Genomic DNA, 27473 nt, shown 5'->3' on the forward strand with positions numbered 1-27473 from the left:
GATACTGCCTCGGAAACCCAAGGAGGGGTCGCTATGAGTCGGGGCCGACTCGACGGCACATAACAACAACAACAACATAAGGTGAGCATTAGGAGTTCTTGCTTGGTACAAATGGATAAGCTCTCAGCTACTAATTCAGAGGTTTGCAGTTCATATTTCCCCAGAGACACCTTGGAAGAAAAGCCTGGAGATCTGCTTCCCAAAGGGCCCAGCTTTTTACAGCTCAGAAAGCACAGTTCTGAAACATGGGGTTTCTGTGGGTTGGAATAGACTTGATGACAGCTGGCTTGGTTTTGGTCTCAGGTGAGCATTATTAGGTATAATCCATTATAACTCACTGCCGTCCAGTCAGATCCAACTCACAGTGACTCCTCCTTGGGTTTCCAAGGCAGTATCACTACAGAAGTAGATTGCCCATCCTTCCTTCCAATAATTATATTATATTATAGTTATAATACAATGTTAAATACATTGTAAATTTTGTTTCAGTTAAATGGATGAATGGACAAATGCTGTCATTAACTTTTGTAGGGCCATCTAGGGTAACTGCATTCCCTCTTCCACCACAGAAAAAGGCCAGGACTCAGTAATTATCAATATTTGGTCCCTGGTGGCCAAGACGTAGGATATATTGGACTGAATCGGATGTGTTTGGAGTTTGTTAATGAGTCTTAACTCGTGTCTTCTCAGCCAGTGGTCTGAGATTGCCAGCTGTCGTTGTTGACTGGGAGTTTTAGCTCCCTTCTGTATGGTGTTCTTTGAATTCAACCTCCTTGGATATGTTGTGCATGTACATATTGATGGGTGGTAGACCCATTGTTGTTGCTGTTGATATTTAATTTCATGGCCATTTTCACAGATGAAAATGATTCCTCTAGAATGCGAAGAGGGCTTTCTGCAAGGTGAGGAAATGGTGGGAAGCCCTACCCTGTGGTGCACAGGACAAATAAAAACAAATAATTTCCAGGAGTTGAAACTTCAAGGCCCCCGAAGCTCCATAGGTGCAGTAGTTTATTTTCATTATGTCTCTGGTAAAGGCAGCACCAATATTAACAATCGGAACAAAACAAACTAACGTTTTTGTTTGCTATCATCTGAAAAGCTCCTTAGGGCTCATAGACTCATTTGTGAAAATTCATGTGCACAAAACTCATTTGCAAAATCAAATAAAATATGTGATCAGAAATGCACTTTACCTGATTGGCCTAGGGGACTAGCTGAAAATGTGTTTGTGCCTGTACGTTTACTATGTGTGGCTTAGCAGATATGGAACCTTCCAATCTCTTCACCGTATGAGCCTTCTTCAAGGCATATTTTGTCAGAAGACTTGGAATCTTGGTTTAACTCAAATAGTCGATGTTCTGCTTACCTAGTGCCTTTCTGACAAGAATATACCACAAATGGGATGGCCTTAACAAACACGAGTTAATTCTCTCACAGTTTGGAGCCTTTAAGTCCAAGTTCAAAGTGCCAGGTTCTAGGGGCTGTGTGAAAGCCCCTCGACCTTTGGCTTCAGCTCTGCCTCTTGCTCCCTGCCCACTGAAGCTAGAGGCATCTCTTCACTCAGGCAACTACTGGCTGTTGAGACTAACAAGCCCATGGTCGACAAATAAAATGGCACAGTCCCAATGTTACCTACCACATGGCAGGCCGTTAATTTAAGTCTATTGAAAGTCCCAAGGTTGGCACAGCATGGAAGGCTGCTGAACAACAACACAGCTACATGCAGAGTTCAAGCGTGCCATAAGCTAGCGACTGTTTCCCAAGGCTTCTCCTTATATATAGGAAGCAGACACCATCCCTAAAGCAGCTGCTCCAATAGATTGCACCATGGAGTTAATTACCATTTTCACCATGGGGAATAACTACATTCAGCTGCCCAGCCACTCAACCAGGCTGTTGTTGTTATTATGTGCTGTCGAGTCAAACCCGACTCATAGCGACCCCTCCTTGAGTTTCCGAGGCAGTATCACTATGGAAGTAGGATTGCCCAACCTTCCTTCCGAGGAGTGGCTGGTGGGTTTGAACCGCCAGCCGTCTGGTTAGCGGGCAAGTGTCTTAGCCACTATGCTACCAGAGCCTAGCCAAGCTAATACACAAATGTAACTACCACAGTCGATAAGTATCTGTTCTGATTGGTGAGATTCCTTTTCTGAAGAATAGAATTAAATCATTGTGACTTGTGACCTTGAATATCTATTTAAAAGTTTAATTATTAAGGTGTCTACCTGCAAAGAAATACCTCTGTGTTTAATCAAGTTTGAACATTTATGCCCCTTTGGGTTTATATATGCTGCTTTCTTTTCGTATAATAATTTTGGCTACAAGTACGACTGGGTGAAGATGTCTAGATGGGCCAGAAATCTGAGTTGAGAACATTAGAAAAGAGAAAAACTTCTATGTAAAGTAAGTAGTACATAGGGATAATTGAAAGTTACCAGAAAATTTATTACAATTTCAAAGTCTTTGGTGTTGCTTTCTTCATAAAACAAAACAAAACAAAACAAATCCCAAACTCACTGCTATTGAGTCGATTTGACTCATAATGACTCCTCCTTGGATTTCCAAGGGGGTATCTCTACAGTAGTAGATTGCTCAACCTTCCTTCTGAGAAGTGGCTGGTGGGTTTGAACTGGCAGCCTTCTAGTTAGCAGTCCAATGCTTTAGGCACTATGTGGCAGGGGTGACCTAAGAGACACACATCTCCCTGACTTTCTAATGTGCTACTATAATTTTTCTCAACATTTTAATTTTATGACTTGTGTTAGCCTGGTTGGTTGAGTTGTTAATTCAACAAATATTATTCTAGGCTCTGTTCTGGGTGCCAAGGACATAGACATGATCAAAACAACAAAAATCCCTGCCCTCACAGAGCATACATTCTAATGCGAGGATAGATTCAACAGAGTAATACTGTGAATATTTTTTTTTTTTCTGGGTATTTCTGATAATGTCTTATCATAGTTATTAAGTGTCCTTTATGGTCTCCATTCTGAAGCGTAATTTTATCATATGCAGGAGCCCCAGACTTTTCTCACAAACTTGCAGAAATCAGTAGAAAAAAATGACATTTGTTTTCCAGCACATTGTGCTGGAATTCATCAACTCCATTTTGTTCAGTTACAGAAGTATGGCAACCTTGTTGTTGAATGCTTATCCAATATATGGCCTTCTTTAAAGACACCTGGCTGCAGGTGATATTTTTTCATGAATGTAGTACCAACCAGCTGGGTGACGGTGTAAGTCACTGGCTATGAGAGTGAGAGAGAGTCATCAAGTACTGAGGGAAATTTCTACATGCTAGTGTTACACCTCAGTGTTGAGAAGTATATAAAAAGTGGTTGTTAACAATCAGTAGCACTGGTGCTGCAGTGCCTAAGGCATTTATTTTATTGCTAACTAGTAGCTTGGTTAGCAACCAAGGTTGGTTCAAATCCATCAGTTGCTCTGGAAGGAAGATGGGGCAATTTACTTCTGTAAAGATTTACAGCCTTGGACCCCAGTGAGACTCGCTACGAGTCTACAGTGATTCAGTGGTCATGGGTTTTGTGGGTTTTTTTTTTTTTGGTAATAACAGTAAATTTGATGAATGATGAATGTTTCTCTTTTTTTGTTACTTCAGATCAGAGTCAAGGTTATGCTTTAAAAAAAAAAAGTTAAAATCCTGCTTACCTCACTCTCTTGTATTCTTATGTGCTTTCCTGGATAGGAAAGAAAGGGATTAAGCACACCTACTGTTGGGTGCTGTCACATCAATTCCAACTCATAGCAATCTCATGTGACAAGAGTAGAACTGTCCCTTAGAGTTGTTATTCAAACTCACCAGCTGCTCTGAGGGAGGAAGATGAGGCAACAGCCTTGGAAACCTAGTGAGTGTCACTTTGAGTCAGAATTAACTCAATGGCAGTGGGTTTGGTTTTTTTGGTTAATCTTTATGGATGCAGATTGCAAGGTGGATTCTAACCATCACCTTTCAGTTAGTAGACAAGTGCATAATTTTTGCACAACCAGGGCTTGCGTTCTTTGGAAATTATGCAGAATTTAGTGTGCTCATTAAGAAATGCAGCTCAGGTGTCAATTAAGTCAAGAAGGAGAAAAGATAGGGCCCTCTTGCCTTGATGTTCCCATAACCTTTCTCAAAGGCCCTGTCCAAACCCTCAAAGGAACTGCTAATTGCCAATGAACTGCAAAGTGGATAGATTTTGCACTTCACTGCTCAGTTCCTGTCTGTAACCCCCAGGTGGAAGTGTCAATCAATAGAGAAACACCCAAGGTAGGGAAAGGAGAGAAAAGATGAGGCAGAGAGGGACAGTCTACTCTAGGCAGATAAACAGCTCTAATAAGTGAGGTGTCTCCTGCCCTGAGGAACATGTAATGAAATAAAATAGAAAACGGTTCATTCCTGTTTCTGTCAGATTCACTGGTCCCCTTAACCAATTCTCTGTTTATCTTCTGCTCTGTTTGGTCCTTGCCACTAAGGACATGCAACTGTTTTCAAAGAACATGATATGTGTTGAATTTATTTCAGCTAGTCTTACCATCTTGATGCAAATACTATGCTGTCTGTCTGCCCCTTCTCCCTCCACTGAATAAGTGAATTGCTTCCCCACATTGGAGTTCCTGTAAAGATAACACAAGCAGAGAAATTGCACCTCATATCAGGAATTCTAGCAGCAAGGACTCCAGGAGGCAGTCAAGACATATCACCGTAATCACAGATTTTCCAGTTCTCTAAATTAAAATGAAATATTTGTAGGAAAAATAGCTTGCCGTTGGACCGGCTAGAGGAGAAGATCAAATAGTTAAATAAAACGAAAGCATTGTTGCTTATTCATCTGACTGCAGAAAGAACTCCCACAACTCCAGTCTCAGTGGGGTGGATGTCCCTAGATTTCAGTGTCAAAAATGAATTTTTAAAACAACTTTGCTCTAACAAGCTCAGGACTGAACAGAGAATGACTGTGTCTGCCCCCTGCCCCCAATTATGTTGTCTACACACTTTCTACTCCCTCCTCTCTGCAGGGACAGGACGGGTTTTTCAGCATCATCCCATCTCAAGGAAGACTGGGATTTAACTACCCAGGCAGAGAGATGCCTCCCACAGCCTTCAGTGTTTCCAAAGAGAGTTCTTAGTCATCTCTGAGTAACATATTCTGCCAGGGAGTTTTTCCTATTGTCAAGCCTGAATCCCCACGATGGCCATTTTGGCATTTTCCTAGTACAGCCCTCACTGAACACTGTTCCCTATTGTGCTGATAAATCCGTCGTTTGCCATTCTTTGGCGGTGGATGGAAACTACTGAAAGCCACATCTGTTTTTCTCCAGTGAATCAGGAATTTGTGAGTACATGGGTAATAATTTCAGTAGTTGTTGAGAATTCCAGTATCCCAACTAATTCCCTGTAAACGAAGGAGACTCCTTAGATATGAAGGAGACTCCCCAGATATCTGATTATAATATTCACATAATTAGTTTGTTGAAGAATTTCATCTTGTTGGGGATTATATGAACATAAAATGGTTTTTATTTTTCCCTCTCCTTGCTTTTGACTGTATTGTGTTGGATCCTACTTTCCTGCTGGGAAGAAATTTCCTTAGCAACATCTAATTTCCTGTCATTTTCAATTATTAGCATAGTCTCATTTGGGTATTTAAGAGCCAGTCCTGTTCATTTAAAAAAGAATAATCTCAAACTTGATTCAATGTGTACTGCTCCCCACCCCCTAGTTTTTTGGAATGACTGTGACTGGGGGGAGGGCAGGATGAGAGGTTGTTCTGCTTCTGAGACACCTTCTTCCCTTCTCTTTGAGAACCTGGTTCCTCTGGATATGGGAGTTGAGAGGAGGGAGGTAGGGAGGGAGGAGGCTGATTGTTGCAATGTCAGTTCTGGGCAGGCCTCTGGCTGCATGCAATCTAGTTCAGATGGATCTTTCTTATGGCGTGCTCTCTGCATAGTGTTATGTGCAGTTTTGATGGGTGGGACCGTTTCCTCCACCTCCACTCCTGCAGTGTGTGATCTGCCTCCTCTGTCCTTGTCAGTGGTCATGCTTTAGTATGTGAAAAGAACCTGCTCCACATTGGGCACACCACAGTTTGGGCAGGTGTCATGCTCCTGCCCTTCAGTGCTTCGTCATGAGGGATGATGGGAATCACTGGAATCCTCCTTTGCCCCCAGAAAACTGAGGGAAACTGGTTGGGAGTGAGATTTTACCATCTTCCTTCTAGGCATATCACTTTGAGTCCCACAGAAATTTTTAGATCCTTCTGAGCATTAGGCTCTCCATTCATAGGAACCTCAAACTTCAGAGGGCACATGTCAATTGTCCCCTCTTTTCCCCCATAGTCTGCTATACTCCTAGGCTTCCATAACATTCTCCCAAAGAAAATCTCTCCACTGTTCCACTTTGGTGGTTGCCCTAGAAAGGGCCTGCTCCTCAGCAAGGGTCAAGTTGGGAAGTGAGATGCTGGATCCCCACTTCTTGCTGGTATCTGCCGCCCTTATAATTGACTCTCACGGAGCACCCTATGCATAGATGCAGAGCCCCTGGAGGGTGTGAATAGTTCACATGTTCTGCTGTTAATGGAAAGGTTGAATGTTTGAGTCCACCCAGAGACAGCTCAGGAGAATGGCCGGGCAATCTGCTTCTGCAACATCAGACACTGAAAGCCTTACAGAGCACGGTTCTACTCTGACACACACTGGGTCACCATAAGCTGGAACTGACTTGATGGTAACTCTTTTTTAAAATAGAAGAAAGTGATATATACCCTGCTAGGTCCCAGAAAGGTTAGGCCGTCCCCTCTGTTGCCCTTGTCATGTGTAATTCACATACATATACACAGTCCTCCAATGTTAAGCCATAATAAATACAAAGAAGTGCATATATTCTGATATTCCCCATGATTACTATTTTTATTTTCCCAAATGTCTAATATCAAAATCTTAAACAAATATGTTACTGCCCATGCTTTCCCAGGTCTCCAAGCACACGCTTATTGTGTTGGGGAACCCAGCACTCCTCATAATGTGGCTGAAAAGGGTAAATGAGTGAATAAATATGAAAGTACTTTACATGATATACAAAGACATGCTAGTGTCCTGATTACGTATGACTGCATAGAAGATTGTCTATATAAGAACATGTACATTAATATTCTTATTTTAGTTTGGTATTTAGAAATAAATTGGTGGCTGGAATAAATGTTTGTTTAATTAGTATATACAAGTCAAATAAGGTGACCCCCAGTCTTGAGTCAGACTGACTGGGTTTAAGCCTGGCTCCATGATCTCAGGCAAATAGCTGAACCTCTCTGAGTGTCTATTTCCTCATCTGTAAAATAGAAATAGTAATAGTAGCTACCTGTGGAGTTGTTTTTGAGAATCAAATAGGTTAATTCATGAAAAACATGTAACCTTATATATATTCTATTCCTTTATTTACTACATAGAAAAATGGGAAGTTTCTTCTTCTTTTTGTATTATATTTTGGATATTTTTAATAGACCTTGAATGACTATAACTAGCCTTTACTTTATAATGAAGTTGATTTTTAAATACCTTTAGAAAGTTAACTGCAAGAGGAAGGGTTGGGTGGTGTGAGAAATCGCTTGATATGATCAGTGTCTGACTCACCTGGGTTCAGGGTAGCAGCAGGACACTGCACCAGTCATTAACTCAAACAGCAGAGTAGTTAGTTACCCAGGCAGAGCAGACAAGTGGAAACAGATGAGAATATACACGACCCATCCATATTCCCAAGCTTGCAACACTGGAAATTCGTTATTGAGTCACAGACTGCATAACTCTTCCTCCTACTCTAACTGATATGCCTTCTCTTTCTGTTGGTTTCACTTGTCCCATTAGCTACATTCAGATCCCCTTGGAAATGCTGTGTGTTTGCAAATTGATATCGAAGGGAAAAGTTTGACCTAACGATTCTTCTCAAATGGTTTCTCAATATTTCATTTATTGTTTCAGCCTCATAGCTTTCCTATCTTCTGAGTGTGCACAGCTCTTATTAGCTTTATTGGCTTACCCGACTCACATTGATTGAGCAGAATTTTCTGGAGCCAGAGGCAGGCCATTTATATACTTATTCCCTACATCCTTTCTATTTTCATTTTTCCATTTTAAGTTTTCATTCTAAGTTCATCCCAGATGCCAAGTCTTAGCAGTTTTGATTTTCCCAGCAAATATTTGGCAGGTTGTAATTTTTTATTTGCTATCAACAGCCAAATTTAAACAAGGCTAATCTTGTTCTAATTTGGTTTGTACCAACCCTAGTTTTGGTACTTAGAGAAAGCAAATTTTACTTTCTGGTTTCTTCTTCAGTACACGGTATTCCCTCATACCTCATGTACTGCAGTTAATTATAGGTATATTATGTATGTATGTATACACATACACAGTTTGGGGCAGTGGGAACCCAGTTTGGGTTTGAACTTAAACAGGAAGTCTTTTGACTAGAGCAACTGAAATATGTAGAGGGGTTGGGGGTGGGGGATTCTGTTTGATGGCCAAATCTGGGTTTTGTCCTCCTTTTAATTTTCACTACCTCAGTAGGAGCTCCTAAATGATCCCAGCCTTTTGGAGGTGCCCTGCATCTGTGCCAAGCCAGAGTGCCATTTTGCTGCTATGCATGGGCTCCTATGGGGACTGCCTATGAGAGGCTAGATTATAAAAATTGCAGAGGTAGAATGCCTAGTTTTTTGTGTGTCATATCATGTGTGTATTTGCTGGCTGCAGGGGCTGACTTTCTGATGAGTGGCCGGGGCAGGCAGTGGGGGTATGCTGCAGGTACAACTTTACTTGTACTTCCAGAATAGGTATTCTCATCAGAGGCGAAATTCAGATTCTGATCCTTCAAACCGTAGTTTGCAAAAGCACATGCCCATATTCCCCTCCTTCTCCTGATCCCAGGTTCTATTAGGCTGTGTCCATAGCTGCTGGCTGTTGTTAGAACATCAGTTCATCCTCACCTTTCTTTTTTTTTTTTTTTTTGTCAGGGAACCAGCAGATCTTACCTGGCCAACAAGGTTCTTCTAAAGTTTGTCTCCTATAGGAAGTTCTCCCTGACTAATCCAATCAAGAATGATCTTTCCATAGTCTAAACCAGGGCCAGCAGACTACTCTTCCAAATCTGGTCCTTTGCCTTTTTTTTGTAAATAAAGTTTTATTCAAGCATAGCTAGGCCTATTCATTTATATATTGTCTATGGCTGCTGTTGAGCCACAAAGGCAGAGATGAGTAGTTGTGAGAGAGACTGTATGGTCCATAAGCCTAAAATATTTAATATAGGGCCCTTTAAAGAAAAAGTTTGCCAGCACCTGCTTTAAACCAAGAGGGCTTAACATGTGTGCTTCTCGGCATGACATGCAATAAATACTATTTTATGGTTTGAAAAATGCTCGCTTTTAAATTCAACATATTGTTTTAGAATTTCCCAGACATTTTGCACTGAACAAATAATCTCAAAATTACACTTGGAGATTGGGGTGAGTCTGGGCAAGGGACAAAGAAAATCCACAGGGCACTTTTATTTTCAAGAGACAACATCCATTTATTACTGCTGTCAGGTGATGCAGACAAGTTTCTCAGAACACAGCTTTGTACCTAAATCGCTTTCTTATGATCCAGAATCTAACTTGTTACTGGCTCCAGTTTAAGAACACAAATCTTATCAAATTTCCATAAGGATATGTGAAGATATAACTTAATTTAATCAAATCATTTATGTGGAAGTGTAACACACACACAAAATTAGAAGGCTTAGCATTTACTTTATAAAATAATAATAATAATAAAAAAAAATCCAAACTCACTGCCTTGGAGTGGTTTCTTACTTTTAGTGACCCCTCCTTGGGTTTCCGAGGCAGTATCACTACAGATGTAGATTGCCCAGCCTTCCTTCTGAAGAATGGCTGGTGGGTTTGAACCATCAGCCTTCTGGTTAGCAGTCATATGCCTTAGGCACTATGCCACCAGAGCTTCTTTATAAAATAAAACCCAGTGATATTTTCAAACACTCAGGGAGTCCACTTTACAAGAATCTGAGTTGGGATAGGCAATAAGTTGGCTTAGTGCCTAAGGCATTTGACTGCTAACCAGAAGACTGGCAGTTCAAACCCACCAGCCACTTCTTGAAAGGAAGGTTGGGCAATCTACTTCTGTAGTGATACGGCCTCAGAAATCCAAGGCGGAGTCACTACTGCGTGGGATCTGACTCGACAGCAGTGAGTTTGGTTTTGGTTTTTATCTCAGTGATCCGAAACTAATTTTATTCCTTTTCTTTTCCCCTGTCTAGTGGTCAGCCCATTCCCAGGGTGGAGTATACAGAGGAAGAGACTAAAACTTGGGGCGTTGTGTTTCGGGAGCTCTCCAAACTCTATCCCACTCATGCTTGCCGGGAGTATTTGAAAAACTTCCCTCTGCTGACTAAATACTGTGGCTACAGGGAGGACAATGTGCCTCAACTTGAAGATGTCTCTTTGTTTCTGAAAGGTAAGTCTCACACAAGGTGTCTTTTCCTGGCCATTATCCTCACTTGCCTTTCAAGGACATACTTTGCAACAATGGCCCTTTTTTATAAAAGCATCCTTACTTGCCTTCTAGAATGTATATTACAGCAATGGACTTTTTTACAAAAGAAAAGTGAGTTATTTTCCTAGCCAACAGGAATTTAAAAAGAGGACCACTGAACCAACAGTTACCTGTGGTCACCATGGAAGCAGAGGCAGGTGGATTCTGAACAGGGCAGATTGACTCAGCTGCTTCCATGGCTCAGGGACTTGGGGAAGTCTCTGTGGTAAGTGGTTATAAATGTTACACCCCAAAGGATATTTATAACTTGTTCACCTTTGAGCTTTTCCTCAGCCCAGAATTACTCTGCCAGGGTTACATAGGTATGGAGTGGTTCCAGAGGTACCTTTTCACTTGTTGCTTTGTTAACAGTTATATAGTAGATGAAGAAATATGGATACTGTTGAACATTAGTAACTTTTCTCTGGGGACTCTCAGTCAGTCAACATTTTAAAGTAGAAATCATGTGCTGAGGCTGTGCTCATTATTGATGTTCCGGTTGGTGTACAGTCATCTCAAGTTCACCTCCTCTGTAGGGTTACTCTCTTCACTGATGCTCCTGACATAGCACCTGTAAGGTTGCAGTAAGGAGAAGAGGATACACAAAAGGGGGTTAAAGAAAAGTTTTTATTCTGTGCTCCCGGGAGAGGTTTATGGGTCCCTGAGAGGGGCCAGAGAAGTTGCACTGCCCAGGTGAAGGAAAGGGTTTTTTATAGTGATTTTCTTCCTGGTTCTTAGAGGACTGGAGTGAGAGCAGGGTATGTGTTACAGGGACCAATAAGGTTAAAGTACCCTATTAGCATGGGGGTAGGAAGCAGAGTTGAAGCACTTCATTGACATAGTGGGCAGGAAATGGTTGGGGGCTTTTGTGAGTAAGAGTCAGGTGCTGGGGTCTTTCATAAGCAAGGGTTATGTGCTGGGGTTTGGTATGGGCTCTGGTCAGGCACCTCCTTGCTTGACCAATTCTTATAATTCCCTCCGGCTCAATCATTCACCTGCCTGGCCAGCCATGTTTCTGCCTAACAGCACATACGGAAATTTAGTTGACCTCTTACCTTTGTGAGGGGATCAAAGTTTCATGGTGACACCACTTCCTCTTCTGTCCTTCATTGTAGTTAAGTGCTTGGTTCTCTGTTCTTTCTCTCTCTTCCCCCTTTTCAGTAGGCAACAGCTCTAAAAGCAAAAACATCATTGCCTACCTCCTTTCCTGCAGCTGGCTTCCTTGCCCATCTTCCCTGCTTCTATCAGTGACATTTTATTCTCTGGGCTCATCAAGGTTTGCTCTAAGGACTCCTCCTCTTGCACTCCTATTCTTCCCTATCCCTCCAATATCCAAAAAGTCTCTGTATTGGTTTCCTATTGCTGCTGCTGACACAAATAGGCATTCCCCAGATTATGAATGAGTTCTATTCCTAAATCTGTCTTTAAATTTAATTTGTATGTAAGTTGGAACAGTTAGGTGTGGTTTGTATCTAACATCAGTCAAATGTTTGTCTTAATATATAGTGTACCTTCCCATACATAAAAAGCTTTAAAGAAACACTTGGAGATAAGTTGAAACATCTTTAACATAATTATACAGTAATAATAATAATGTTTTGATGCATGCTGCAAAATAGCACCTGTTTGTTATTACAAATGTTTGTATGTACCTAGAATTTTTAATATAATAGGCTTTATGGGGGTGGGTTTGTAGCTACAGGTTGTATGTAAGTTGGATGTTCATAAACTGGGACTGCCTGTAGTCACAGGATTCACGGCCTTTTGCTTCTGTTGTCACATCTCATTCTTTGACTCTGCTTGTCCTACCTCTCTCATATATAGATTTTTGTGATTACATTGGTCCCACCTGGTTAATCAAGGATCCTGTCCCCATCTCAAGATCCTTAACTCAATCATATCTGCAAAGACCCTTTGCCATATAAAGTAACATTTTTAGTTATAAAGACATGGACATCTTTGGGGGGACATTAGTTACCCAAGGAGCTCTGGTGGCATAGTGTCTAAGGCATTTGACTGCTAACCAGAAGGCTGGTGGTTCAAACCCACCAGTCACTCCTTGGAAGGAAGGTTGGACAATCTACTTCCGCAGTGATAACGCCTCAGAAACCCAAGGAATGGTTGCTATGAGTCAGATCCAACTTGATGGCAGTGAGTGTTTTTCTTTTTCTGTTTCTTTTAGTCACCCTACCACAGTCTTCAACTATTGACACTTTTGACTTTGTGAATCATTCTGAATCTGCTCATTTCTTTCCATTTCACTGCCACCACCCAAGTTGAGGTCCCAATCATTTTACAACCTTGACCCCTGTATCTTCTCCTTCTTACTCTCCTGCCCACTGCTTCCAGATAAAGCTTACTATTCCTAAAATATATTTTTCTTCCTGGTGTCTCTGCTCAGAAATCCCCAGTGGGTCCCTATTGTTTTTATAGGGGTTGGTGAACATTTTTTGTAAAGGTCCAGAGAGTAAAATTTTAGACTCTGGGAGCTCTGGTAGCATAGTGCCTAAGGCACTTGACTGCTAACCAGAAGGCTGGCGGTTCAAACCCACCAGCCACTCCTCAAAAGGAAGACTGGGCAATCTACTTCCGTAGTGATATTGCCTCAGAAACTCAAGGAGGGGTCGCTATGAGTCGGATCCGACTTGACGGCACATAACAACAAAAACAACGTGGACCAAGAGCCAATATCTAGGCTATTATGTAGATAGTTATATAACTCTGAAATCCCTGGGTGGTGTCAACATTAATGAACTTGACTGCCAACCAAAAGATTAGTGTGTCAAGTACACCCAGAGGCACATTGGAAGAAAGGCTTGGCAAGCTACTGAAAATCTGCCTTTGAAATCTCTATGGAACAGTTTAACTTTGACACACATGAAGTCACCATGTGTCGAAAATGACTTGATGGCAATAGGTAATATAACTATGTAAAAGGTAACTATTGAAAATGTAAAAACTATTACCTCATAGAGTATACAAAAATAGATGGCAAGCTGGATTTAGCCTGTGGGCTGTAGTTTGCTGACCCTTGCTGATAAGATGAATTCTGAACTGTTGATTCTGAATTCAAGGCTCTGGCCCAGCTTTCCAAGTTTGTCCCCTGCTATCACTGCCACCCACATACCTACTGCTCTAGCTATGGATTCTCCATACCTTTGCTTAGGCTCTGCTCTTTGCTAGGAGATCCATATCTCCACCTACTCAAATTCTACTCATTCTTTAAGACTCAGGGTAAGTCCTGCCTCCTCCATGAATACTGACCAGTCCAGTCACCATGATCCTCTCTGACTTTGTTATATATCATGTTTATATCAGAGTGAGAGCACATGGTCTTACAGCTAGTCTTACGCTGAGAACCACATTCAGCACTGTGTTTACGGCCATGGTGGAAGCTCCCAAGTGTGTTCATCACCCACTGTATTTATCACCAAAGAAAAGAGATTGAGAACCACTGGTCAGTATAACTTACTTAGTAACTAATGACAGATATTTCTCATTATTCATAGTAGTTGTGTTTTATAAACTTGCAAACACTGAACCATTGCTCCTAGGGGAAATAGAGCAGGGCTTTGGACTGGTTTATTCCAGTTTTACCCCCTACTGAGGATATGTGTTTCCTCCCTAGATATACTGAATCAGAATCTACATTTTAACAAGATCCTCAGATGAGGCTTTTGACCCCCAGGTGATTCTTATGTATATGTATATGTTGTTGTTGTTATGTACCGTTGAGTCAGACCAGACTCATAGTGACCCCTCCTTGGGTTTCCCAGACCGTATCACTACGGAAGTAGATTGTTCAACCTTCCTTCCGAGGAGTGGCTGGTGGGTTTGAACCACCTGCCTTCTGGTTAGCAGTCAGATATCTTAGGCACTATGCCACCAGAGCTCCTTATGTAATCACCTGGGGGTCTTGTTAAGATGTAGATTCTGATTCAGTATATCTAGGGTGGAAATGGAAATTCTTAGCAGGAGCTCTAACTTGAAAGAACTGGTTGGAAGCCATGAAATACAGGGTTAGCCTCTGTATGGAAGCCTCTGATCACAAAATTTTCATCAAGTGATCAATACCTAACCTTGTTTTGTGTGTGTTTCTGTTTAAAGACACCTTATTTAATATATACTGTTGATTGATTACCATTTTACCTCCAGCCAGCAGCATGATAACCAATACCTGAACAATGCTTATTTAACATGTATGTTCTTCACAAGGCACATCCCATCCTTAGGAACACTAAAGCTTAGACAGCACTGCTAGACAGCACTCTAGCACTATGCTTTGGGGCCATTTTAAACAGTGGAATCACCAACAAGTAGCACAAAAATTTGAAACATTTGGCACTAAATAGACCACAAAAAGTACCCTTGGATATAGTATGTGAGCAGAAACAAGAAGGCAGAATATCAGCTTGTCCTACCTCTGCTGGGAACATGCATGCTGGGCAATTCAGACTTTTTGTCCCTAAATGAATGACCATGAATGATCATGAGAGCCATATGAGTACTGATTTGGGAGTTTTTTGGTAAGTGTGCCAATTTTAAAATAAAGAATCCATGAATAATTAGGATTGACTGTACATCATGTCTTATGTTGCTTAACTAGATTATATTCTCTTTAATCACCCTGTCCCTGTCACATCCCTCTCTGTTTCTGCAGAGTTACACACATATTGTATATTTATCATGGGCTTGATAGCTCATAGTGGGGATTGCTTTTTACTGTGTTATCCCTCAGACCTGAGTAATTAGCATACCAGCTCATGATTTTTGCCACATCTGTCTAACAAGGCTAATCTACCCACTGCTGTAGGGTCAATTCCGACTCATAGCAACCCCCCTTGGGTTTCCAAGGAAGTAGCCCTATCTTCCTTTCACGGAGCAACTGGTGGGTTTGAACTGCCGACCTTCTGGTTAGCAGACAAATGCCTCACACACTGTGCCAACGCCAACATTACTTAATATTTTTATGAGAAGCCGTATGGTATTGCAGTTAGGAGCATGGATTCCAGACACAGAAAGCCTAAACTGAATCTGTTCTGCCACTTACTATCTGACTGACCTTAGATGAATTCTCTGTGCCTCAGTTTCTTCCTCTGTAAGTGGCAATAATAATTATAGTCCCTCACAAGATGGTTGTGAGGAAGAAAATAATTGATACATACTTTAAAGCCTAACACACATTAAGCATAGCAAAGTCTTAGCTATTATTATATTTCACAAATCCTTGATGAACTGCTTGCTGGGAGCTCAGTTTGTATACTCATTAGCACATAGCAAGCATAATGTAAGTGTATGTATTATTATGATTTCTTTCTGATGCCCTTTTAAAACACGGTTAAAAAGGAAACTTTTAAAGCGATAACCATCAGGTGCCCTGAGTCGATTCTGATTCATGGTGAGCCCATGTGCATCACAGTAGAACTGTGTTCCACACAGTTTTCAGTGTCTGATTTTTCAGAAGCAGATCACTCAGCTTTTCTTCGGAAGCACCTCTTGGTGAACTTGTACCTCCAGACTTTCAGTCAACAGCTGAGTATGTTAACCATTTATACCACCCAGTGACTCTACAAATGAAAAATTCTTGATGTGATAGTTACATATACTTTCCTAATTCACATAAAAATATATATCAATTCAAATGAGATATCTAAAGATTAAAAATGTTCTTGTGTGTACTGGTTCTTGTGTTCCACATGTGTGACACACTGACTTAAGTGAAAGAAGCCAGAAATAGAAGAAAATATTCTTATCTTTTTGATACTCAGTGGTGAACAATTCAAAGTGAAGGCTTTTGGGATGAATAGGATGCTGGTAGAATCTGGGTCTGAGGAGGCAGGAGATCAGTGTTGATTCCATGTAGGTACCAGAAAGTTAAGAATGAACGTGTTTTTTATAAGCTTAATTGGTTCTTGCCTTTTAAAACTATTTCTGACAATTTTGAGGTGCTCTCCTAATGAGCTGAGCTTTTTGGATTGGGAGTCTGACAATGCTGGCATCAGGGATAAGAACTGTGATCTTGTTTTAAGTTTTCTGGGCCTGCATGAGAGGAAGCATTAGGTAGCCTGACACCGAAAACACTGTTGGCCCACAGCCTGAGTTAGTGGTATAGAACCATTGAATGTATTTTATTGTGTTCTACTTGTTTATTTCTACTTATGATAAACCAACAGAACATGTATAGCTGTAGTCTACCTACCTCTTCAAATTGCAGTAATTGATATGATTGCTTTCACATCACAGAAAACAACATTGTAGAATGAAGGGGTTAGGTGGTATTGACAATTGAAAGTTGCAATGTAAACTGATCCCAAGATGCTATTGAAGGGTTCTGGTACCTGTGTGTTACTGAAGACATGCACATAGAATGCATGTAGATTGCCTAAGTGTGTTCTGTTTTGAAAGATTGCAGGTCACGTCATTCTGATATCTTTCCTGTTATTGGAGGTTTCTTGACATATATGGCTCTTGAATTTAAGTCCTTCAATATCTTTTTACCTTTCTTTCCATTCTAATGAATATCTCATTTCCCTGGAAACCATCATTTGCAAGTATATTTTAGAACCAGGAGCTTCAAACATGATAACAGCTAACAGTATATGTCATTCAACTGTTAAGAGTTTTAGTGCCTTGATTACTTTGTTTCTAGAGCATCCTTGTAAATAATGGAATCCCTGCTTAGGCACTCAAGTGCTGGTGGATTCATATTTAATTGCTTCTTTCTGTTGACTCTTTAGAAAGGTCTGGCTTCACGGTGAGGCCAGTGGCTGGATACCTGAGTCCACGAGACTTTCTGGCAGGACTGGCCTACAGAGTGTTCCATTGTACTCAGTACATCCGGCATGGCTCAGACCCCCTCTACACCCCAGAACCGTAAGTACCCACATTCCACACCCAATTGAACTGAGATCATCCCATTGCAGTGTCAATGCTTACATTGACAAAACAAACAAACAAACAAACAAACAAGGGCATTTGGAAGCAATCAGCCCTAGGACATGCTGGCCCTCAAGACCAGAAGAACTAGATGGTACCCAGCTACCAAGGCCAACCACTCAGGAAAGGATCAAATATGGAGATCCTGGATAGAGTGGGAGGAAGAACATGGGACAAAATCCAAAAACTCAGTAATGACCAGAATTACTGGTCAGATGGAGTCTGGTGAGACCCCCAATACTATGGCCCTGTGATACATTCTGGGCCTGGAATAAAACTCACTCCCAGGGGCTGGCTCTCAGCCCAATAGTTAACAAGATGTACACGCAGACCACTCAACTCAGGGCAACACACCCACATACTCTATGGTAATACATCCCTTAGAGCAATGGACCACGGAGCACCAGAGGGGCAACATTCACATGGAGGAAATGCAAGACAAACAGGAGTGCATGAGTATGGGGGGCACAGTGGGAGGGTTACTGGGCAGGGAAGGGAGGAGACTGGGTTAGGGTTGGGATGGTAAATGGAGAGTGAAACTAAATGTACACATAACGTTGAATTTAAAACAAACTCTTAAAAAAAAAGTAAACAGTAGACCAAAAAAAAAAAAGAGAGAGAGAGAGTTATTGGGTTAAGTGTAAAACAGACTGGATAAACTTTTGCAGAATGAACCTGCAAAAAAAAAGAAAAAGAAAAAGAAAGTGACTTAGGCCCTCTTCCATCTCCAGTACATTCCATCTTCCTAGCCAGTGAAAGGCACACCACACATGTCAAAGAATGAAAGCCTCATTGAAAACCTCCAGTGGCTCTCAAGTATTGTAAAATAAAGATCAGACACCTCATCTGGGTATACAAGGCTCTGACAGTTTAGCTCAGCTTGTCTCTCTAGTTTATGCCCAACACTGAAACTTCTGCTTTGGACAGACAATGATGACATTGTCATAGAAAGTATGATTTTTATAAAGCCATGATCTACATAGAACAGCTTTAGAGCCATATGGCATTTAGAGAAGCAAAGTTGATGCCAAAATTCCAATAATAAGAATAATAACAATAAACTCAGTTGAACAAGCACTGCATGCCAGGTACTGCTCTAATGAACTAATTTAATCCTCATGACAACCCTATGGTGTAATTTTTATTGTTACTACAATTTTCTGATACGAAAATGAAGGTACAGAAGGATAGAGTAAGTGTTGGCACAGCCAAGCCACACATTAAGGAGGTTCATGTACATACTGCATGTTATTGTTAGCTGCCAGTGAGTTGGCCTATGACTTATAGTGACCCTATACACAACTGAACAAAATCTGCTCCCTTTTTGTTCCTGCACCATCAGTGTAGATCAGATTGTTGTGATCCCTAGGGTCTTCGTTGGCTGATTTTTTTTATTATATTATTTTATTTTATTTTGATTTGGGTGAAGATTTACAGAGCAAATTCACTTTCCATACAGCAGTTCACATATACTTTGTCTCATGTCATTGACCACAGTTTACCACAATGCAACAGCTCCCCTTCCACTTACTCCCCATAGTTACCTCTTCCCAGTGTCCATCCCTCCATACTCTCCTGCCCACTGAGCTGTCTCCCTGTGCATAAGCAGCCCTTCCTTCTCCCATGATTGTTCTCTCCAGGACGTGTGTCTACTTGAGGTAAATGTTTAACTCACATGCCTGTACATTGTTTGGCTGGAAACCACAGGTGTGGGTTCACTTCCAGACCTGAAGGGCAGCTCGGGGCCATGGTCTCAGTGGTTCCCCCAGGCTCTATTGGACCAGCAAACCTGGTCCCCACCTTCTTTTTTTTTTTGCCTCCAAATGATTTTGAGTTTTGTTCCACATTGTTCTCCCTCTCTATGCAGGATCTCCTACATCCCTTCCAAGTGGATGACAGTGGTAGCTGGGCACCATCTAGTTCTTCTGGTCTCATAGTTGTATAGGTTGCAGATCGGATGGTGTACCAGTCGCGAGGAACTGATTGTTTCCATTAATTTTGGTTTTCTTCTTTGCTCTTGACGAGGAGAGACCCATCGTTGCATCTAGATGGCAGCTTGCTAGCTTTTAAGATCCCAGTTGCTACTCACCAAAGTAGGAGGTGGAACAATGTTTTGTATAGTATGTTATGCCAATTGAGCTTGATGTCCCCTGCGACTGTGGTCCCAAGCCCACAGGTTCAACTACTCGGTCGCTCTGGGTAGCTGGCTGTGACCAAGCAGTGACCACAACCTTGCCCCTTGTCGGCTCTTCTATACACCTGGGAATTCTGATCATTCACATAAACTTATAGGACCATTGTCTGCCAACCCTATATATGATCTTGGATACACTCCCCATTTAGACATACCTAATTGTTTAGCCTGTCCACCTATCTATCCGCATTGGACTATTTTTAAAAGATGAATGCCAGTCCTTTTTCTTCCTAGTCTGTCTTCATCTGGAAGCTTTGCTGAAACCTGTTCAGCACCATATAGCAACACACAAGAATCTACTGACAGACAGGTAGTGGTTGTGCACCTCACCTCCCTATGGAAGGTGAGAATTCTACCACTGAACCACCATACACTCCTGAGCAACTCATTACTAATCAGCCTCCCTCCTCTGGTCTTTCTCTTCATCACTTAACTCAGAACTCTGTGTGCAATCTGTGCTATGCTCTGTTTCCACAAGAGGCTCTGACCATCTTGAACATGCTTCCCATCCTGCCTATCACTTCCAGAGTGAGCTAGGGTTTGTGATGCTGCTTTGGCTCTGTCAGCTTTCCTGGAGAGAATCCACCTTTGGCGCTTTTATTCTTTGCTTCCTGCTCTGTGGGTGGGTAAGGGTGGGAAGAGAAGTTAAAGGGCAATGCTGTACTTCTCTATCATGGGTGGGGGTAAGCTGTGAACCCCATGTGTTAGTAATTTGGCCTCATTTTACAAGAATCGTACAAATCCCTGGGTGGTGCCCTGGCCCTTTTCCTATGCTTGCTGAGTTTTTCAGTGCCTTCAGGGCTGGTGCAGTTTACATCTTCTCAAACATTCTCTTACCATCCTAGGCCCAACACTCCTTCCTCAGAGAATCCATTGTTGACATTTCTATTATCCGTCTGTTACATGGATTTAACCATACTGGTTTTTAACATTTTAAACTGGTGCCTTCCATCTTCCTTGAAATCGTAAACTACTTGAGAACAATCTCCCTGTAATACATTATTTTTTTGTATTCTTTTTTTTTCTTCTTTAATTTAACAAATACTTATTGAAAGATGACTGTGTCTTTGCATTCCCCGGGTGGGACAAATGGCTGCTAACAGAAAAGTTGGAGGTTTGAGTCCACCCAGAGGTACCTTAGAAGAAAGGCCTGGTGATCTACATCTGAAAATGCAGCCATTGAAAACACTGTGGAGCACAGTTCTACCGACACACGTGGAGTTGCCAGGAGTCAGAATTTTTTTTTTTTTTTGGTGTGGAGGGATGAGCAGTGGAGAACCAGGGCAAGTTCCTGAGCAGAGGAGGACCTGAGGGGTTTGTTTTTTTATTTTATTTCTTTATTTCACTTCACCCAAGTTAATATATGTCTGCATCTAGTTAAAGAGCTCTGGTGGCATAATGCCTAAGGCATTTGACTGCTCACCAGAAGGTTGGTGGTTCAAGCCCACCAGCCTCTGCAGAAGGGAGGCGGGGCAATTTACTTTTGTAAAGATTTATCACCTCAGAAACCCATTGGGGGTTGCTATGAGTTGGAATCGACTTCATGGCTGTGATTTTGAGTTTTGTTTTTTGACCCTGTAGTTAGTGGTCCTTCCCTTGCCCACCCTCCCTTGGTAACCATCAAAGAATATTTCTCTTTTTGTGAAACCCTGTTCTTGATTTTTTACAATTATGGCCTCATACAATATTTATCCTTTGGTGATTGATTAGCTTCACTAAGCATAATGACCTCTAAGTTCATCCATGTTATGACATCTTTTGCAGATTCATCATTGTTCTTTACCATTGCATAGTATATGTACAATAGTTTGTTGATCCATTCCTCCATTGATGGGCACTTGGGTTGTTTCCATCTTTTTTGCTGTTGTGAATATTACTGTGATGAACATGGGCATGCATGTATCTGTTCAAGTCATGGTTCTTATTTCCTACCAAAACCCAAACCACACTCACTGCTGTGGAGTGGGATCCGACTCATAGTGTCCCCTCTTTGGGTTTCTGAGGTGGTATCTCTATGGAAGCAGATTGCCCAATCTTCTTTCCAAGGAATGGCTAGTGGGTTTGAACTGCCAGTCTTCTGGTTAGCAGTCAAATGCCTTAGGCACTATGCCACCAGAACTCCTTTTTATTTCCAAGTAATGGGATTACGAGATTATATGGTATTTCTACTTCCAGGTTTTAAAGGAAGCACACCCACCAGCCATTCCTCAGAAAGAAGCTTGGGCAATCTACTTCTGTAGTGATACTGCCTTAGAAACCCAAGGAGGGGTTGTTATGAGTTGGATCCAACTCTCCGGCAGTATGACGGCAGTGCATTGCATTACTGTTTTTTCACAGTGGTTGTACCGTTTTACAGTCCCACCAGCAGTGTGTGGGTTCCAGTCTCTCCACACCCTTGCCAGCATTTGTTGTTTTCTGTTTTTTTGAACTTTGCTATTGGTACTGGGATGAGATGATGATCTCATTGTTACTTTGATTTATATCTCTCAATGGCTAATGATGCCGAGCATTTCTTCATGCATTTGACAGCTGCCTGAATGTCTTTGGTGAAGTATCTGTTCATGCCCTCTGCCCATTTTTAAATTGGATTATTAGTCTTTTTGTTGTTAAGGTGTTTAAATTTTCTATAAATTTTAGAGATTATCCCCTTGTTCAATATGTCATTGCCAATTTTTTTTTTTTCCCTAATCTGTGGAGAAATTTTTTTTAGCATGTGTTTGGATTGTCTAGGACCAAGACAATGTCCTTGCCCTCAGGGATGAATGAGGGAGACAACAATGAGCATATAAACAGTCAGATAGCAGTAAGTTCTAGGAGGGCACATAAGGCAGGGTAAAGAGATGTAGACTGAGGGAGGTGCTGTTCTAGGACTGGGCCTACAGGAGAGCTTCTAGGAAGTGACATTTGAGCAATGTCCTGAACGTGAACATCTGAGAGAGGAACTCTCCAGGATGAGAGAACAGTGATGCAAAGACCCTGAGGCTGGAGGAGCCTGCTTGGGCTCGGTGAGCTGTTGTTGGGTCTCTATGTCCTTGGGCCCCATTCAGATGAGCGTCTAGCCCTAATCTTGCCTAATTTGTTACCCGCTGTTCTTCAGACAACTCAGTTTATCATTTTGCTCATTGGATGCTGTTTTACTTGAATAATCTTGTGATTAATGGGCTGCCCTGGGATGCCCATTCACTGGAGAGTGGAGAGCCCTTGGAGATACAAGCAGTTAAATAGCTGATGACAGCTAAGGTGTGCAGGGATTACAGCCAGTCTCCAAAATCTATTCTCCCTCCCTCCCCCATCCTTGGCTGGATGAGGCCCATTGACTAGGTGACTCCCTCTAGGGTCACTACATTGTTTTCAGCTTCTTCCAGATTCCCTGAAAATGTTTTCAGGGTAAACAAAGTTACTTATAGGACTCCAGACATTTGGAAAAGAAATGCTTCTTAAAGTGAAGTGAGTGCTCAAAAGAGCATTGTCAGAGTTAGAAAGGCAATCTCTAAATCTAGCCCAGAGGGTTTATAAATGGCTGTGTTTACAAATAGTAGGCACTTTGTTAGTTCCCTTTGAATAACTGGCCCTCCTGAGACCTGCCATAACTTGCCAATAGGTATGCAGAGAAAGAAGGCAAAGAAATGAGATTTTAGCCACAGAGGTCTATAAAATTTTGGGATAATGTGTTACATTTTTACCAAAGTACTTTCAGCCAATTCATTCTGCAAACATTTATGTGCAATGCTAGGAGGGAGGTGCAGTGGATTCAAAGATGAATAAAATATAGTTGCTACTTTTGAAAGCAGCTCACATTCTAGCAGGGGAGATAGGAACATAAAGAATTATGAAAGAGTGTGGTTAGGTCTATAATCAGGGTGTGTGCAGTGTTAGAGCAACACAGAGGAGGGGGCAGTCCCAGAAAGCTTTTCAGAGAAGGTATAAAGTGAGCAGGGTCTAGAAGGGTGAATAGGAATTTTGTTTTTGGACAAGCCAGGGTGGGTATGAAAGGAAATGCTTTCTAAGTCAGAGAAAGAGCAAATGCAAAGATGAGGAGGCACAAAGAGGCCTGAATAAGCAAGGCTTGTATAGTAGCTAGAGCACAGGTTCTGTGTTAGGATGAAATATGTATTCGTTAAGGATGACATATATCTTCAGGACACGTTGTTAAAACCAGTTACCCACCAAGTTGATTCTAGCTCATTGAGACCTCGTGTGTGTGAGTATGAAATAGAACCAAACCCAGGTCCCTGCTTGGTGTGCAGTCAGGCCAAGACAGTTTACACACTGAGTGATTAAGAGCAGACAAAATTATTTATTGCAAAGCGACAATGCAAGGAGGGAGGGGTCCGTACTCAGATCTGACTTCCTGAAACACCATCAAATTACAGTTTTGTATGTTTCAGAAGAGAGGGTTATGCATATTCATAAAAATTTCAGGAATTTGGGCGTGAGATGGTTGACGATTGGCTGAAATTACCTTTGCCTTGGTTTAAAGGGACAGCAGCGTTTTGATCCAATGGGCTTGCATACAGGATGAGTCACACTGGCTTCCTGTCATCAGCTGATTGGGGCTCAGGCAGAGGGGAGAGTGTTAGTTCCCAGTAACTTTGTTCCTCTCTTCCCACTACGCATGTCCACAGGCCAGAGTTAATTTTCAAGTTGTTTTCTAAGACACATTAAGGCCGTTTATCACCTGTGCCTAAGGAAATAGCAGGAAAGAATGTTTTTTGTTCCATTTAGTTCTTAAGGGACCGAGCTTATTGTTTACTCATCTGTCTCCAACCGGGTCCTATGTGTTTACTCATCTGTCTCCAACTGGGATCCTATTAGTCTTAACTGGGGTGGGGAAATATTTGAGGATAATTAAGTTCACTTATCTATTCCCATTCAGGGTCCTATCTGTTCTAATTATCTGTTTTAACCAGGGTGGGGGAAATAGTTTTGACTTTACTGGGTTTCAAGTAGAACTGTGCTCCATAGGGTTTTCAGTGGCTGACTTTTTGGAAATAGATTGCCAGGCCTGTCTTGTGAGGTGCCTCTGGGTAGACTCAAACTTCTAACCTTTCAGCTAGCAGCCGAGGGCCATAACTGTTTGTCCCACCTAGGGATTCCAGGTCACATTGCAAAGGGCTATTATCAAACTATGACATTTGGGCTTGAGTTTGGAGGCAATGGAGGGCCATCCAAGGTTCTTAAATATGATTAGGTAAGTGTATTTGAGAAAGATGACTAAGGGCAGGGGTGGAGGATGCATGGAGTACAGACCAGATGCTGGTATTAGCAGAACCAGCCAGGGAGCTCATATTCCAGTGAAGAAGAACTATAAAAGAAAAGCTCAGTGGGATAGGACAGGAAGACATCTATTTGTAAAATGTAATAGGGATGTAATTAACAAAATTTTGTTATTCTAAAGGGTATGAGGAGAGAACAGGGTCCTTAAAGTAATGCTACGATTTTTAGATAGGGAAGCTAAATGACTAGTTATTTCTAATAATGACAGAGAATATTCATAATACTCTCATAATACTGTGGAGGAAAGAAGAGGACTTGGTTTTTGAGGTGCTAGGGGAACCTCTAGATAAAGATGCTCCTTGGTACAGGTAGTCCCTGACATGTAATGCATTCAGGTTATGAAGAACTATGTTTATGACCTGCCCATTTGTTTTTCTGTCCATCTTATCATTAGTAATATGTATTACATGTAGTGCTGTGGCACATAATTTGCTGATGTTATCATTCTCGTGCCAACTCCAAAAGACAAAGATCAGATTTATAAAGATAGTCATAATAAAAAACCATAACAATGAACACTAAAAACAAAACAAAACAAAACAACACAACATATTGGCCTTATGTCTGAACCAACTTATGATAGCGTCGCTGGAACAGAACCCCATAGTAAGTTGGGGACTACCTGTAGTTATAGATACAAGGGTCAGAGTTCAGATGTGAATTGAAATCTCCCACTACAGATTTGAGTGTTTTCATTTTTCCCCAACTCCTGTAATTACACTGACAAGAGGAAGCTAAGTCAGAGAAGGGAAACTTGTGGTTCACTGACATTAACTTGTTGTTTGCTGCTGTGGAATCAACTCTGACTCTTGGCAACATTATATACAACAAGATGATACATTGCCTTGTCCTACAGCATCCTCACAATCTCTCCAGTCCATCGTTTTAGCCACTGTGTGCCACTCCATCTCACTGAAGGTCTGTTTGCCCTTGCTGGCCCTCTGCTTCACAAAACATGATGTCTTCCTCTAGTGACTGATCTCTCTTGATGATGTGTTCAGAGAAAGCAAATTGGAAAATGTTCTGTGTGATCCATTGGGTTTTCATTGGCTAATTTTCAGAAGTAGATTGCAAAGCCCTTTCTTCCTAGTCTACCTTAGTCTGGAAGCTCTGCTGAAACTTGTGCACCACAGGTGACCCTGCTGCTATTTGAAATACTGGTGGCATAGCTTCCAGCATCATAGCAACCTGCAAGGTGCCACAATACAACAGGCTAACAGACAAATGGTGGAATGTTAATTTACAAGTTCTTTACTTTTTGTAGGAGCTCTGGTGGCACAGTGCCTAAGGCATTTGATTGCTAACCAGAAGGCTGGCGGTTCAAACCCACCAGCCACTCCTCAGAAGGAAGGTTGGGCGGTCTACTTCCGTAGTGATACTGTTGGGTTCCCCTACACCAAGGCTCCCCCAACCCAAGTCAGGGATAACGCCACCCAAAATCACTCACGAAAGACGTCTCTTGATGCAAAAGCAGGAGGAGTTTATTCGAAGTTCCAGCGGCTGGGGCTTGACTCATATCCCATGCGGGGACAGAGGAGTGGAGCAGCCAGCAACAAAGTTACACAGTATTTAAAGGCAAAACTACAAGGGGGTGGTCAGAGAGAGAGAGTACAGCTGATTGGTAAGTTTAAGTTTGAATTCTCCAATTACATGGTATGGTTGAGTTCAGGGCTTAGTCATCCTTGCCTTGCCCCTGTTCCTGGAACTGGGGCCTGCCCTTTTGCTGGCCTTAATAGTGGCCTTTTATTGCAAAACTATATTAAGTATTACATTTCTAATTTCGTATTTACATTTTTAATTCCACAATACTAGCTCGGAAACCCAAGGAGGGGTCGCTACGAGTTGGATCCAATGCAACGGCAGTGAGATTTTTTGTTGTTTACTTTTTGTGGGTTTTAAATCTTTCGTTTGCTTTTTAAAAATTATTATTTTATGAATAGATAGGTGTAGAGTTGAGAATTCAAAGGGAACAAAAGCATGCTGTGAAAATTGAGTTCCTGTCCCTCTTTATACCCAGTTAATCCTCCCTGTGGACACCTGGTGGCACAATTGTTAAGCACTTGGCTGATAACTGAAAGGTCAATGATTTGAACCCACCAGATATTCCTTGGGAGAAAAGATCTGAAAATCTGCTCCTGTAAGGATTACAGAATAGGAAACCCCATGGAGCAGTTCTACTCTATTCTATAGGGTCACTGTGAGTCAGAATTCACTTGATGGCACATAACAATAGCAACCCTCCCCAGAGGTGACCTGCTACCAAGATTCTATTGCAGCCTTCTAGGAATACTCTACACAGACAAAATACTCAGTAAATCTCCCTTTAATCCTTGTGTATTGCAAAATCCTAAGTCCCTTCCCAGCCACAAGTTTTGAATTTATGGGACACTATACTATGAGCAGGAGCTCTGGTAGCATAGTGGCTAAGACACTTGCCTGCTAACCAGACGGCTGGCGGTTCAAACCCACCAGCCACTCCTCGGAAGGA

General features: G+C 41.7%; 1 protein-coding gene across 1 annotated transcript in view; it reads left to right on the top strand.

The window, feature by feature from the left end:
• TPH2 (tryptophan hydroxylase 2) overlaps window positions 1–27473 on the top strand; it is a 167719-nt gene that overhangs the window by 30026 nt on the left and 110220 nt on the right. Inside the window, exons 6-7 of the mRNA XM_007952465.2 lie at window positions 10304–10500; window positions 17316–17451. Of these exons, the coding sequence (XP_007950656.1) occupies window positions 10304–10500; window positions 17316–17451 (333 nt within the window). The remainder of the gene's footprint in view (window positions 1–10303; window positions 10501–17315; window positions 17452–27473) is intronic.

This window comes from Orycteropus afer, unplaced genomic scaffold, assembly GCF_000298275.1.
Source record: "Orycteropus afer afer isolate SDZICR_OR568_19922 unplaced genomic scaffold, OryAfe1.0 scaffold00339, whole genome shotgun sequence".
NCBI classification, from domain to species: domain Eukaryota; kingdom Metazoa; phylum Chordata; class Mammalia; order Tubulidentata; family Orycteropodidae; genus Orycteropus; species Orycteropus afer.